Source organism: Sus scrofa, chromosome 4, assembly GCF_054392235.1.
Source record: "Sus scrofa isolate SSC_HxYL_T2T_F1_AM1 chromosome 4, Sscrofa_HxYL_maternal_Yorkshire_Landrace_v2.0, whole genome shotgun sequence".
Lineage (NCBI taxonomy): Eukaryota > Metazoa > Chordata > Mammalia > Artiodactyla > Suidae > Sus > Sus scrofa.
Genome location: NC_139386.1, coordinates 60932909 through 60949703, shown reverse-complemented (window position 1 = coordinate 60949703; position 16795 = coordinate 60932909). Strand labels below are relative to the sequence as shown.

At 37.9% G+C, this 16795-nt stretch overlaps 1 protein-coding gene across 5 annotated transcripts in view; it reads right to left on the bottom strand.

Moving 5' to 3' along the window:
- MRPS28 (mitochondrial ribosomal protein S28) overlaps nt 1–16795 on the bottom strand; it is a 95733-nt gene that overhangs the window by 77819 nt on the left and 1119 nt on the right. For 2 of the 5 annotated variants that reach the window (XR_014842727.1, NM_001185168.1), the window contains 1 exon segment: nt 4279–4460. Coding sequence is in view for 2 of the 5 variants with exons in the window: in NM_001185168.1 (NP_001172097.1) it covers nt 4279–4460 (182 nt within the window). In the remaining 3 variants the exon portion in view is untranslated. 5 annotated transcript variants of the gene reach the window in all.

The following is a 16795-nucleotide window of genomic DNA, read 5'->3' as shown; positions in this document are numbered from 1 at the left end:
ATCAACTATAATGGAAAAAATAAAAATCACAAAAAAAGTATACACATACATTGTAAAGATATTAACTTAGCAATTAATGCAAATATTCTGATACAGGGCCAGGCCTTCTGGCTGAGTAGAAGTCCACTCATTGGAGGTCTTCATTGACCTCCTTCAATAAATAATATCTATACTGCAATGTCTGGGCTTGCCAGAGTCAGTCACTTTAAAGTACCACAGGGACAGAAAGACACTTGGAAAGCTAATCCTTCTACATTTTTATATTTCCCCTTCATCTTTATGGTTTACTTGCTCAAACTAACTCAATAACGATTTCGTTAAAAAAACAAAACAAACAAACAAACAAAAACCTCTCTTTTATGGAGCTGTTCCAAAACATTAAAATTAGCTTTCTTGAGAACAAAAATCCTTTCCATACTCATATTTATTACTTAATGCCCTCCCAAATAATATATAAAGAGCAATAGTTGTTCTCGCCATAGACAGAGGATATGTATGTAGCTAGGTAGGGAGAGAAAAGAAGTAATCAAACTATTCGGGTTAAATCTTGGCTGACATGCTTGCACACTGTTAGAAATAACATTACTGGTCTATAGAACCAGACAGGAATAAAGCTTAAGCCCTGACTCCTGCTTAATACTTTTTTTTAAAAAGAAGCATTCTGGTGGCACCTTAGACTTTCAGCAATAGAAGGAGATATCAAAGGCCTTCTCTGACTATTGTTATCTTCTACTCACTGACATTCTGTCACCATATTACCCCCTTTTACTCATGTAGTTACCAATTTTAAAAACTGATCTGTGCACTAGTTTACTATCTATCCTTCCTTCCCCCAATAGACTAAGTGCCCTCAACTTCATGAGAGCAGAGAGCTAGTCTGTCTTGTTTACCAGCCTTTATAACAGTGCCTGCCAAATTAAAAAGGTACAGTAAGTATTTGTTGTATGAATGAATGAATGAATAAACAAACAAACAAATCAACTCCTGCACCATTATGGCTCCTCCCTCTTCATGATCATCAATCATGAATGCACTGATTTTGTGATTGCTTTGGAAGCTTAAGTAAGAATTCCTAGTGAGAGTGATGTATCCTGGGCAGGAAAATGGAAGCAGTAGTTGAAAGATAACTATTGCAGGTAACTACAGAACAAAGAGATACAGGCATTTGATTCTCCTGAGTATACAAAAGGAAGATTAATATCTAACTGCCCCTAGACTAGAGAATTTATTTGCAAAATTACTGTGACCCACTCCTCTCCCCCAAAACACTTCTGTTAAACAGACTGTGTCACTTGGGAAGAGTGCATGTGGATATGGGGGTTTCAGCCACATAGTAATTTCTGCTATTAGAATGTGTGCTTATGTGGTATGTGCACAGTTTTCAATGAAAAATTAATAAATGCTGCAAAAGATTCCAGTATTTAACCATTTAAAGCTATACTACACATAAAATAAATTCAAATCATATTACAGCACTGACTAGAGAACTATCTAGTAGCAAACACTGATATTTAAAATTCTGTGATTTGGTTAGTAAGACATGAGAATCAGGGAGTTCCCGTCGTGGCTCAGTGATTAACGAATACGACTAGGAACCATGAGGTTGCGGGTTCGATCCCTGACCTTGCTCCGTGGGTTAATGATGTTAATGATCTGGCATTGCCGTGAGCTGTGGTGTAGGTTGCAGACTTGGCTCGGATGCTGCGTTGCTGTGGCTCTGGCCTAGACCAGCGGCTACAGCTCCAATTCGACCCCTAGCCTGGGAACCTCTATATGCAGTGGGAGTGGCCCAAGAAATGGCAAAAAGGCAAAAAAAAAAAAAAAAAAAAAAAAAAAAGACATGAGAATCAAATCAGAAATTCTAGCTATCTAAGGCATTCAGAAACATTATGTTCAAGAACATAACATAAAATGGGGGGAGAAAGTGTAGACAAAAGAATATCCACAAAGAAATAAACATCCATGAAAGAAATATCACAAACAAAATTCCATCCACAATATAAAGAAACACGTATATCACCGGCATTTGCAATTTAAAGTAAGTTTGACTGAGCAGGGGAAATATCCATAATTCAGGAGAGTTATCAGTAAAATACATCTTTTCATAAGGTCAATACCTGATGTGCTGCTTCATGGTAGGTCAACTTGTAAGAATAAGGATGTGGCCAGTGTAATTGGGTAGCATCCATGGAACCATGATATAAAGCTTATCAATTTTAGGGAGGAGAGGAGACGATTTCTCTACATAAAATAAAGCAATAACTTCATTTTCAAGTTATTGATATATTTTCTATTAAGGAAAAATGACCTACTACAGATCCTGCTGACAGTACCTAAGAGTTTAGGACTCTACTCTTGAAGGATAATTTTAGGACCTCATATCTTTACACTTGCCTGGTACATAAACCCTTCTCAACAAGAAATCTTTTTTTTTTTTTTCAGGGCCACACCTGTGGTATACGCAAATTCCCAGGTTAGGGGTCAAATCGGAGCTGCAGCTACACCACAGCCACAGCAACTCAGGATCTGAGCCATGTCTGTGACCTACATCACAGCTCATGGCAATGCCGGATCCTTAACCCAATGAGCGAGGCCAGGGATCAAACCTACACCTTCATGGATCCTAGGCGGGTTCATTGCCACTAAGCCACAATGGGAAACTCCTCAACAGGAATTCTTGAGGGATGTCATCATTGGGTCACAAGAACCCTAAATCATTAGGATTTAAAGCATAAAAATAGGAGCATCTGTTTACTATATACTGATCACTATCTTAAATCCTCACATATGTTATCCAATTTAACCCCTTCAATACCACATTACACAATGTACAGATTACACTATTAAAAATCTGGATGGACAAACATGTCCTACTTAGATTTTTTGGGGGGTCTTACTATTTTTCACTAAGTTTTTATGTTATTTAATATACCAGAGAAAGTCAGGACCAAGCCATTACCTCTCATGTAGTGTAGCACAGAACCCATTTTTTTTCTTCCAGGTATCACCAGGTTTACACCACTCACCTTGCTAAAACACCATTTAGCTTCTGAATATCTGAAGCAGAAGACTGCAGGAGATAGACTGCACCAGCTTATGAGAGCTGATGGTGCATTCACACCCAACTTCGTGTCCAACAACCTCACACGGGTAACTTAACATTGGCCACGATGGGAATATTTCACACCATGGAAATTGGCAAATCAAGGCCTTTTTCTTATTGGAGAGCTAGCTGTGAAACATCTACTCACACACACAGATCAGAGGAAAGTCTGTCAGGTCCCATTCAGAATCAGGTAGAAGGAGCTCCTATTTCCTAACTTAGTGAACCCAGGAATCAAACAGACCTTAAGCTATCCTGAGCACTCAGGAGAAAGGCAGCCATCCTTGTAACTGCTTCCTCAGAGCTACAGCAGACTCCTTCCCTAGTCATCTCTCAGTCTGACTTACTCTTAAACATCGCAGACTTCTTAATCACTGTAATCCATCCTATCTAAGACGCCACTGATTAGTAAAGTCACCACAACTCATGTATTACTAAGAATTTTTAAATTGCCAATTATATTGCATCAACTGCAAGATATACTCTGGCATCAAAAACATTAAAATCTTTAAAAAAAAATGTGTATATTAAAAATTGATGAAAAAAATCCATTTCTAGTTTGTTTGCTATTGTTTCCCAATATCAGAATTTTAGTTCCATTATCTCTTTTCACTCTTTCTCTTCTACGCCCAGATCTCCCACTTTAGTGGTTTCCACAGGGTAAACTGATATTCACAAATCTCTTTATCTACACAGACTACAAGCAGAATGAATTCTGTCCATATAATAGGAAAACTTGTAATCCTGAAAGCAGATGCAAAGTAGTAAGTAAAGAAAACGATACAGCATCAGAATTTGGTATAGTAAGAGAAAGGAGCATGAAGAAACAAAAAGCAGAGGCTTCCCTGAGAAGCAGAGACTGTGGAACAGAAGAGGCAAAAAATTACATGTAAACCGGCCTGCGCAGCATGTACTACTTACTACAAAGCTGGTTTTAATTTTATGGTGTTATCAGGATGAACATTCACATCTTCCCCAAAACTGCTCTCACTCATTGCTTTGAGAAAACATGAATCTGGCTAACCTAACATGACACGGCATGAACCTGGCCTAACTTGATTAACTAGCATATTTCTGTCTTTTCAAAAATCACCAGTTAAAGTCCAATAACACTTCTGAGGTATCTCAACTTTTATGCACACTCTTAAAAAGCACTTGGAAATGATTCTACTTACTCTCCGTCCACTTCTGGTCTTTTACACACACAGTGAAACTTGCCGCCAAAATCTATATAAAGATCATCCTCCACAATATGAAAGATTTGTCCAATGACTAGTTTATTCTTGGCAGGTCCCATCTGTGTAAGAGGGGAATGTCTCAGCATAGATGCGAAGGACTCCACATTTTTCGGAGAGCCCTAAACATAAAAAGAGATATGTACATGCATATGATTCAATACAAAGATATGATATGTCCAGTAATAGCTTACAGGGAAAATTTTTTAAAGTCAATTTTCTGCATATTTACATTTTATAGCAATAATAAAAATACTGAAATGGATTGTTGCTTTAAAAAGTCAGGTACACTCTTCAACTTCCTCTTTCTTGAAGAGGAGCCAGGGAAAAGCAGGCATCTGCGCTCGGTGGGGAATGGGGCAGATGTGGTGGTCCACGGTGGAATCTGGAATGTGAGCAGGGTGAGGAGTGTCCTTGGACAAAGCCTCAGACATGGGGCAAGTAGGGAGTTGGGAGGTGAGCATGCAAGGACGGCATCCAAGAAGGGAACTGGCTTCATTCCTAGCACTGACCATCTGCAAAAACAAAAATGCCTTTTCATTCAGGTTTAACAAAAGTGATGATACTTTTAATACAAGTTTAAATAAACATTAAGATAAAAATTAAGTGTCCTTTAATTAGCAGTCTGAACACAAGTTCGTGTCATGTAATATTTTTAAAATGCCTTGGCTTTATTATAATTTTCTTCTTTTTCCTAAAGTAAAATTTCAAAAGAAAGACATCTTTAATTGCTTTGTACTACCCACTTTTTAGGAGGTATTTTATATACTGATACTTAAGGGAGAATTAGTAAGAGTTTGATAATACACTTACTTTAGAAGTGTAAACCTTTAACACATTCTTAACAATTTTTATGCATGGGGTACTCCAAGAATTATAAAATGAAATATGCAGCCGGGTGGAGGCTTGATAAGCAGAAGAATATGTGCCAAACTAAAAATATAGCCACTACTCAGTTCCAGCTGCAGTTCTAATTCAAGTCCAGTGTTGCTACTTCTTTTGACTTTCCAAGAGATGTCAGAAATCCACACATTAATGTAAATTTTCCAATTTTTAAATTTTTATACATTGAAAAAAGTCTTTTATTTTATAAATCAAAACACATTTTGACACATGCACCAAAAGTTTATGACCCTGCCTCAAGAAAATGAAAGTCAAAACATCTGATGGATGCCAAGTCCCTTAGATGGTGGAAGGAGGGTATGGTGATGAATTTGCTTCAGTGGGTTGAAACTCAATGGAAAGGAATCAGCACATAAAGGATGATCTATAACTCAGTAGAACTATATGCCAAATAAGCTGAAAAGGTAGTCAGGAATATTACACTTTGAGTTATAATACTAGTCTGATGATACTACACAGTATAATATTTAATTCCTTAAATAAGTACCTTGAAAAGTTTTTTTTGCTGAGAGCCAAGGATGAAACAGGCTCAACACAGACCCAGCTACAAATTATCCTCTTAATGTAAAGAAAGTTACACTGAGCATGCTATCAGTGACAAGTGCAGCTACTCTGACTCTCTGATAGGAGCCACTACGCCATCCAGAGCACGAAGGAAGACTTTACTGCTCCAAGCAAGAGCAGACTCTCAGCCTGCAACCTGGGAAGGTCTTTCTCAGTTTCCCTATATGCTGCTTTCCCATTGTCCCTCTTTCATGGTTGACATCTACTCTTCTTTCTTCTTCATCTGTTTCTTTGGCGGGGGGGGGGGGGGGGGGACTTGTAATTGAAACCATGGTGCACTAAAACAGCATTAGATGAGAGGAAGATACAATAGTAGATCTAATAGTTGAATATTTATTGAAGATAATTCAGCCATCACTAGTGCCTCTTTCATAATGATCTCTATAACTGTGCAAAGCTGTTTGGGTTAAGATTGGTATTAGAGTAAATGGTATTTCCCCCTATGTTTTAGGAAATAGACTTCTCAACTATTTAATGAGATCTCTTGAGAATTTTAGTAAATCTGTTGTGAAATAATTTACTACATTATAAACTTTATAAAACTATGAATAATTATTTTAAAGGAGATTTTAAAATCAAGTAAGTAAAATGTTACTGCTTTGGGTTCCATTATTTTTGCCTTCACTTTGTTAACATTTTACATTGGAAGTCAATGTGTTTTCAGTGAGTGAAATAATTTTACCACAAGCATAAGATCCCTTGATCAATACTTGAATTTGCTTTTAATTTGTATACTCACTATATTTTTTGGAAAATATAACATGTAATTAGACAAAGCCCTTCTTCAAAAATCATGGTCTAGAATCATCTCTGAATTCCTCATTTACTTCAAATGACTTCTAAAAATAATAAATGTAGCACAATCTATGATAACAAGCAACACTTTCAGCTCCTCTCACACTGATGCAGACTACTGAGATTACAGACACACTGTCACCTTCTGGGTATATCACAGACCTCAGTGTCTGACCCCAGCTATGGAAAATATTGTTAACAAAGCTCATTCATAAGAGTTTTCAGTCAAAGCAGGTGCCTTACGGTTGACATAGAATTGGTAATAGAGCTCATATTTCCCACGTATTCCTGTTATAGAGCTCAGATTTGGTCATAGGGCTCAGATTTCCTAAGTACATTCTTGTACTGGTTTTGTTTTTGCCTCTTTGAAGCCTGAAACTTAAACAGGACTGTCCAGGTAGAAGAGGGGGAGATAAATGAATAGATATAGGGAACCTTCCTTCCTTCATTCACTCATCAAATATGTGTTTAATATTGAGTGTCTGTCATGTGTCCTAGGCTCTGTTCAAATCTTGCTATGAAAAGATATGAAACAGTAGGAGAACAGAGTTAAACCAATATGACAAGAGATTAGGGTCCAAAAACTGCTGGGAACAACTGCAACCCTCCCTTAGATTGTAAAAAGTTCTGTACCAAAAGCTCAGTGGTTTAGACATTATCCTATAAGGAGTGGGTAGTCAGAAGTTCCTCATTAATGGAGTGACAGTACTTGTTCTTTGTTTCGAAACTTTGGCAGAAGTATAAAAAATGGACCAGAGAAAGGGGGAAAAAATGGAAAAATGGTAAACTGTTGAGAAGCTCCTCCAGTAACTAGGATAGAGATGATAAGGGGACTATACTGAAGCTAAAAATACACACAGAATGATGAAGCTAAGAAAATCAGTCTATTCTGAATAATCCCATAAAGGCATGGGACAAAGTCATGCCAGAAATTACAGGAAGCTGGACTGAGAAAAGAGGATGAAAATAGGGGAATAATTAAAAGAATATAGGCAGGGAAGGCAATTTTCTGTCACGTACAAAACATCTGGCAGAAAATTCAACTGCACAATACCTAGTAATAATGCATTTATTGCCCCGGAAAAATAAATACAGTATATTTTTTTCTCTTCTCTAAAGAAAAAATAATAATTGAATAAACTGTCTAGAGAAATAACTTTGTAGGGTTGGTTGTGTACCAATAGGTAACTCAACCCATCAGGAAAGAAAAGAATCAAAATGACAGCTGTTTGGGAAGGTGCTAGCAATCAGTACTGCCTGGAGTAGGAGGGCAGGCTCCTAAAGAAAGGCTCTAGAGTCAGACCATGTGGTTCAAATCCTGGCTGCACCACATACCAGCTCTGTGGCTGAGACAATGCACTTAAATTCTCTGTGCTGCTGTTTACTCACCTATAAAATGAGGTTAATAATTATACCTATTTTATAGGGTTGTTGTAAGGATTAAATAAATACATGGCCATATGTAATGCTCTCAAATACTGCCTCTGGTAGGGTAAGAATTCTCTAAAATGTAACTTTAAAAAAAATTAATCCATTTCTTACCGACCCAAACATCACCAAGTTTTACTGATAATCCTAGTAGTTTTCAAACAGGACAATTTTGCCTTCCCTCCCTCTCCCCACTCTCCCTACCCCCTAACCCCTCCCCCACCCTGCCCAGGGAACAAGTGGCAATGCCTAGAGACATATTTGATTGCCATGATGGGGGATGCTACTGGAATCTACTGGATATGGGCAAGAGATGCTATTAAACTCCCTACAACTCAGAGTACAGCCCCCACAACAAAGAATTAGCTGGTCCAAAGTGTCACTAGTCCAAGACTGAAAAGCCCTGAACTAAGCAGACCCAGCAGCACACGGCAGGCCAGGCAGAAAAGCAACATGAGCTGCATTTAAAAGGGAGATCTAGGATGGAAGGTAAAATAAAAGATTAAGGGAGGGAGATTCCAGGATAGAATGGATGCCAAGTAGTTCCAGACTCAATCTGAAGGAAGACAGATCCAGAAAAAAAGTTGATAGACTTCCTAGCCAACAATATGGTGGGCATGGTTATCATAATGCAGCAGAGCCTAACAGTGATCCAATCAGTCTAACTAGAGAACTTTTTTGGTGTCAGCTAGTTGGTTATGGTGTCCTTAGAGATAATATAGATGGAAAAACTCTAGTTCTAGAGAACAGAAATCTGACTTGAATCACCACATATGAATGTCACAGCCTCTTAATCAATTCTCAAACTTGAACCAATTCCCAGATCCCAAGCCTTTTAAATGAAAAAGAAGGCATGTCCCCTTAAGGAAGGACCCTGATATATAACCAAATTTTGCATCAGCAATCTTCCTTCTGGCTTTCCTAAAGGGAGCTGTGGCTATATACCAGAATGACTGTCCACTGGAGAAGCAGAAAATCAGACTTTTCAGGGATTATGTGAACTGACACTAACCCTTCAAGAACCAAGTCAATGCCAGTCAGAACAGGGGCTTGTGGAGATCATGTCACAAGTGGAGTTTTAACTCAGATCCATCCCATGAATCTGGTCTATAGTTATTTCCCTAGTTCCAGAGCGCACAAATAGAATAAGGTATACTCAGCAACTGGCCAGAACATAGGTTCCTTGATTTGTGGAGTGAAGGCTATTAAGGTAGGGAAGGCCAAGTGAAAGGCACTAAAACTTCCCCTACCTACCAAACAAGTTGATCAAAGGCAATATTACATTCCTCGGGGCACTGCAGCAATTAGTGCCACTATCAAGGGCTTGGAAGATGCAAGGTGTTGCTTCCTACCACATGCCCACTCAATTTGCCTATGAGTCCCTGCAGAAAACATCTTAGAGAATGACAGTTTATTATAATAAACTTAATCAAGTGGTAACTCCAACTGCAGCTGTTGTTCCAGATGTGATTTCACAGCTACAGCAAATCAAATATGCCCCAGCACCTGGCATGCAATAATAATATAACAAATGCTTTCTTTTTTGAGACCTGCTAGTAAAGACTATATACTTCAGGGTTACATTAATTCTCTAGCTCTATGTCGCAATCTAGTCTACAGAGACTTTGACTGCCACTCCATTCCACTGGACAACATGCTACTCCATTACACATGCCGACTGGACCTGGAAGCAGAAAGCTCCAATCCTCTCCACACATGGTAAGACACACGTATGCAGGAAGGTGAGAAGTAAGTCCCACAAAAATGCTGGGCCTTGATGAAATTCCTAGGGGGCCAGTGGTCTGGGCTATGGCCAGATACCCTTTCGTACCACAGAGAAAGAAGCTCAATGCCGAGTGGGTCTTTTTAAATTTTGCAGGCAACAAATACCTCATTTGGTCATGTTTCTTCAACTCTTTTACCAAGTAACCCCAAAAAGCTGCCAGTTTTGAGTGGGGCCCAGAACAAGAAAAGGCTCTGCAAGAGGTCAAAGCTGCCAGGCAAGCTCTTCTGCTACTGGAGTTTCACATCCCAGCAGACGTGGTGGTGCTTGGAAGTATCTGTGGCAGTTACAGATGCAGAATGGAGACTTTGACAGGCCTCTCTAGGTGAAGCATAGTGCAGAGCTAGAGTAGCCCTGAATGACAGCAGTAATGGACTTTGAGCAGTGAACTTGAATGATCATTGAATTCTGCCTGGAAGAGAGATGGTCTAAGGTAGGGATCTATCCTGATTTGTGTGAAGTGACTAATGATTTTACTGGATAGCCAGGAAATTAGCAGGAACGCAACTGGGAAAAAGAAGGCAAGAAGGTCTAGGAAACACACACTGGCAGAGTAAGAAAATAAATGAGTCATATGTGAATAACATCTTCAGCAGAGAAGAATCTTAATCAGGGGACAAGATAACCAGTCTTGCAAATGTCAGTCAACCTCTTTCCCAGGCCACTCCTGCCCACCTCCCCTGTGGTTTTAAGAACAAAGCTGCCATGACAGCAGGGATGGGCTTCTTTCTTATGGATAGGGCAAGTATCTCAACATGTCCCAGACCATTGGCCAACTACAAATTTTACCAGGTGGCAGACCCCTGAATTTTTGTGGGATGAGGTAACACACAGATTCAGGAATACTCACTTCCACTCAATCCTGTGAGTAGTGATCTAGCTACAGTCACTGCTAAATGGCCAATCTGCCCCAGCAAAAACCAATCCTAAATTTCCAACACAGCATCATTTCCTGAGAGGATTAGCCAGCCGCCTGGTAGCAAGTTAATTACACTGGATCATTCGAATAGAAAGGACAGTGGTAGGAAGGATCACTGCAATGAATACTTCTTAATACGGATTTGCCTTCCCTGCCTGAAAAGCTTCTACCAAAACCACCATCTGTGGACTTACAGGATCTCATATTCATTGCCAGGGTATTCCAAACAGCACTACTTCTAACCAAAAAAATCATTGTATAGGAAATTATGTGGGACGATAAAATTTGTTCTTATGGAATCCACTGGTCTTACTAGTGCTGGACTTCCCTCCCAGACCAGTGAACTAATCTTTTTGTAAAAAAATTAAACTTTCAATTTTGAGACCATTGTAAATCCACAGGCAATTGTAAGAAATACATGGAGAGCTCCTGAACTGTTTACTCAGACCTTCCAGTGGTAACATCTTGTAAAACCAAAGTGTTATATTACAACCAGGGAAGTGATATTGATTTAACGCACTGACAATATTCAGATTTCGCCAGTTTTAGATGTTAACCTTTGTGTATAAATACTTAGTTCTATACAGTTTTATCATTTGTAAGGATTTGTATATTCACCACCACAGTCAAGATACAAGGATCTCTGTGCTGTCCTTTTATAACTCCCCATCTCCCTTCTGTCCTATCCGCTTTTAGTAACCACTGATCTGTTCCCCACCTCTGTAATTTTGTCCTTTCAAGAATGTCACATAAATGGAATCACAAAGTCTGCAACCCTTCGGGACTGGCTTTTTTTCATGCAGCATAATTCCCTTGAGAGTCATTCAAGGTGCTGTGTGTATCAACCACTTGTTCCTCTTAATTTCTGAGGAGTATTCCACAGCACAGATGTACCAGTTTGTTTAACCATTGACCAGTTGAAGCTGTTGAAGTCCTGGAACATGTGGGCTGTTTCCAGGTTTTGGCTATTACAAATAAAGCTGCTATGGGAGTGCCCTTCATGGCTCAGCGGTTTACGAACCCAACTAGGATCCATGAGGATGCGGGTTCGATCCCTGGCCTTGCTCAGTGGTTTAAGGATCCAGTGTCGCCACGAGCTGTGGTATAGGTCGCAGACGCAGCTTGGATCCTGAGTTGCTGTGGCTGTGGCATAGGCCGGCAGCTATAGTTCTGATTCGACACCTAGCCTGGGAACTTTCATATGCTGTGAGTGTGGCCCTAAAAAGCAAAAAGAAAAAAACCACAAATAAAGCTGCTATGAACATTAGTGCACAAGTTTTCATATGAACGTAAGTTTTCATTTTTCTGGGATAAACACTCTCTGCTCCACGGTGCACTTGTCTCCTTTGGGAAGACCTGAGAGCCTCAACCTGTGTAGCTGGGCAGAGACCAGTGAGGCAGCTTGTTGAGTCGCTGACTCCTGGACGAGGAGTCTATCATTCCTTGTTTGCCAGCTACCAAGAGCAGGGTGCCCAAAGTTTTACAAAAAGAGGGAAAAGACAAACTGTATCATCACCATTTAATTTTACTTCCAAATCAATTCAGGCTCCACTCCCAAATATGATAGATTCCATTTCTTCCCTCTATTATTTAATGCTAATAGACAAAAAAATTTGAGGGTCATAATCACATTACAAAAATTAATCAAAAGAGAAAAATCTAATATAACCTTTAAAAGAAAAAACAAAATACAGTAAAATGCAAACACTTTAAAAGAAGAGAGTGCTATTTCTGAGCAAAAATAAGAATTAAGAAAGATACACAATTAATGAAAGCTAATGCTGACTTGGGAAGTAAGTAATATGAGTCAGACTGAGTATGATCAGAGCACACGACCACCCACGAAACAAAATATATATAGAATATATTCAGCTTTTAGGAAATGTATAGTATTATTTATAGGTATATTATAGCTGTTGATAAAAACCTACTTTCCTGAGAGATTTATATCTACCTCAATACACTCTTTCATTGTTTTTATATTAACTGGTCATTTCCTCCAAACCTGCTTTGAAAATGTTAGACTTCCCTGTGAAACTAAACATTTCAGAAGATTTTCATTACAAACTCAGGGACAACTCTCCTAGAATTCTATAATGTAAAAACCAAGGAGCACCAGGGTTAAAACCAGAACTATTTCCATCGTTCCTCTATATACTAGTTTTTAAAATATGGTTACAATTTTTTAAGTTGTCAAAACAAAACTAGTGAGAAAACAGGCATTAAATAAACCTGTGTAATAGTGGTATTACATGAATTTAGTAGACATAAAACTCATACCAAAAATAAAAGAATTGAAACAAATCCTTCAAATAAGCTATTTTTTGGATTCTTCCAGTATTCTGAAAGGATAAAATATCTTTTTTAAATATTCTGTCTTCTGGAATATTCCAGCATTTTGAAATTAAAAAAAAAAAAGAAATACTCATGAAAAAGTAAAAAATAATATTTAAAATATTTACATAAAATCTAATATATCACTAAAATGAAACTAAAGTATAGTACACCATCAGTTTCTACATAAACTAAAATAGTAAAACATTATTCTCCATCTTAAAACAATGAAATGTCTTACTGTGTGGTCTGAAAAACTCTCCTGCAAACCATTTTTAAAGTAATATGCCACCCTCTACTGTTAAGAAACAGTAATATTCATAAAGCAGAAAACCAATTCTTTGCTCAATATTGCCACCCTGTGGCTATAAGATGGTCTTCTGCTATATCACAGCTCCCAATCCACTTAACAGGTTCTACAAATCCCTACTGTCTAAATGACCTAAGAAGGTTAAAGATTTTTTAAAAAAATTTTTTCAAAGGAAGAAAGTATTTAACTTAAAAAATATATTTAGGAAACATTTATCATGTCCTCTATACATAAGTATGTGTCATGTTGGTTATAAAAATGAAAAGGAGTTGGTCCCTATCCTAAAAATAAATAAATAAATAAGCAAAAAAACCTTTAAGAGACAGATGCATACACAAATCTCAAAGGTAATGAACCAAAGAGAAATGGATAAGTGAGTACAGATATGTAAATGGCCTTCTAGGTCATTTAAACTTGAGATCTCTCTAACTGGTAAGCTCACTGAAATTTCAGGATAGGGAATTCACAATGAACTGCCCTTGATTCAACACCTGACTGCAGGGGGAAGTTCCTTTTAACGATAACTAGCTTGGGTCTTACTGAATATCACTTATTTTTGAGATGCACATATAGATACCTAAGTCTGCAATCAAAGAATAAGAATTAAACCAATGGAATGAACTTGTAAACCGAACAGAAACAGACCAACAGATGTAGAAAAGAAATTTATGACTACCAAAGGGGAAAGGGGGGAAGGGATAAATTAGGAGTTTGGGATTAACATGTACACACTACTATTTACAAAACAGATAACCAACAAGGTCCTATTTGTATAGAACAGGAAACTGCACTCAATATTTTGTAATAACCTATAAAAGAAAAGAATCTTAGAAAGAACATATAGATAGGAGTTCCTGTCGTGGCGCAGTGGTTAACGAATCCAAATAGGAACCATGAGGTTGCGGGTTGGATCCCTGGCCTTGTTCAGTGGGTTAAGGATCTGGCATTGCCATGAGCTGGTGAGCTGTGGTGTGGGTCACAGATGCAGTTCGGATCCCGCATTGCTGTGGCTCTGGCTACACCTCCAATTCAACCCCTAGCCTGGGAACCTCTATATGCCGAATGAGCGGCTCAAGAAAAAGGCAAAAAGACAAAAGAAAGAAAGAAAGAAAGAAAGAAAGAAAGAAAGAAAGAAAGAAAGAAAGAAAGAAAGAAAGAAAGAAAGAACGAACATATAGATAGGTAGATAGATAGATATGTATATGGAATCTCTTTGCTATACACTTAAAACAAACACATTATAAATCAACTATACTTCAATTTAAAAAAATAATCAAAGAGAAATGCCTCTCCCAAAAGAAGAATTAAACCAATGAGCATGATGTCAGCTTTCATTCCTATATATACTTATTTTTATTTTTTTTTTACTGCCACATTCCATTTACTGTGGCATATGGAAGTCCTAGGCCGGGATTTGAATCGGAGTTGCAGCTATGACTTACACCACAGACACGGTAACACCAGATCCAAACCACATCTGCAATCTACATCACAGCTTTCAGCAACATTGGATCCTTAACCCACTGAGTGAGGCCAGGGGTCCAACCCACATCCTCACAGAGACAACATCAGGTCCTTAAGTCTATGAGCTGCAATGGGAACTCCATATACTTATTTTTAGACCTGATAACATGTGAGATGTTATTTCTCACTTACAGTTATTCAGACATCAAACTGTGTACATCCTATTCCAATTCATCTGCTTGGCGAGATAACAAAGGCTTAAAAGAAGAGGTGATTTTTATAATAGAATTTGCAGGCAGGGAAGCTAATTCTAGGGGAAAGAACAAAGGTAAAGAAATAATGCTGTAGAGTTCCCCTGTGGCACAGCAGATTAAAGATCTGGCACTGGCACTGTTGTGGCTTGGGTTTGATTTCTGACCTAGGGAACATGCCAGAGGCATGGCCAACAGAAAAAAAAAAAAAAAGAAAAAGAAAGAATGCTTTGTTTAAGAAAGAGTAAACTATCTTTCAAAAACAGTTTTTAAAGCAGAAACCAATATATATATATAAAGTGTACTATTTTATTGGTATAAGTGCATTTTTTGAGTTCAAATTAATAGCATTTACTTAATATTAAATTTAAAATGTGAGCATGCAGTTATTTTAATAAAAATTATCAACTGGTATCGGAGGTGAGGGATAACAAAGCCAGTTCCCAATTTCCGTATTTTTTCTACTGTCCAGTATCAGAAAATCCACTTATTAATACCCCACATGCATAAGTGGGTGAGGAAACAGGCAGTGTCATGCAATGTGAGTGGGAGTGTGGTATAAACAATCCGTATCTACCAACTCAAATCGTGTGTACATTTTAACCCAGTATATATCCCATAAACACGAAAAAAAAATGTAAATGCTCACTGTAGCTCTGTCTATGTTAAGGGGAAAAAAAACAAAAAAACAAAAAAACAGAAACAACCTAGAAGCTTGTTAGCGAAGGTGTGGTTAAATAAATTACCCTATGTCCACACCATGGAATACTGAACAAGTATTTTTTCAGTGAGGTAGAGTGAGCCCTCTGTATTCACAGACGTGGAAGCTGCAGGGAGCTAACTGTATCATTTTTATAAGAAACTTGAGCATCCAGGTATTTATTGTAGAGGATCCTGGAACCAACCCCTGGCGGATATCTCAGAACAGTGTACATCTCAGAACGTGGTTGGCAGCTACAGCTTGGATTCGACCTCTGGTTTGGGAACTTCAATATGCCATGGGTGTGGCCCTAAAAAGACAAAACAAACAAAGAGTACCAATAACTTGTATGATTTTAAGTACATATATATATATATAGTTAGCTTATATTCATATATACATATATAAAATCTCCAGCAGTAGGCATTTTAAAAAAAATACACCTTCCAGGTTTGAGAAAGTGAAAAAGGTCTTTCATATTTCACATAATAACCTTCAATGATATTTAAATTCTCTTTTTAAAATAAGGAAATACTACTTTCATACTTTGCATCAGTTTTTTTTCAAAAGTCCTGATCACACAATAAAGACGAACTTTATTCATCTTGTATTATCAGGATACTCTTCAATTAAATAGATCAAGAAACTTCAAAAGATTTTTCACAAAGGTGAATTTTTATTCAGTGCCTAACAACTGCTCACATTTCTTACCATAAATATAATAGGAAAGCACTGAAAACTTCCAATAAACACTAAAATAAAACTTTCAGTTCTATTATTACGCTTAACAATTGTCTTTGCTCAGTTACCATTCTGGACTAGCGCATTTAACTTACATGCTCAAGCCTGTACTACCCTCACTTGTACAACTGTTTGTAAGCAGTCGCACAAAGACAGCAATTCAAAGACAGCCCAGGCACAACATAAGTTCACATGTACACTATGTGTACTATTCATTCATTCACCCACTTGGCAAACACGTATGCAGTGCCCACTAAAAGTCAAG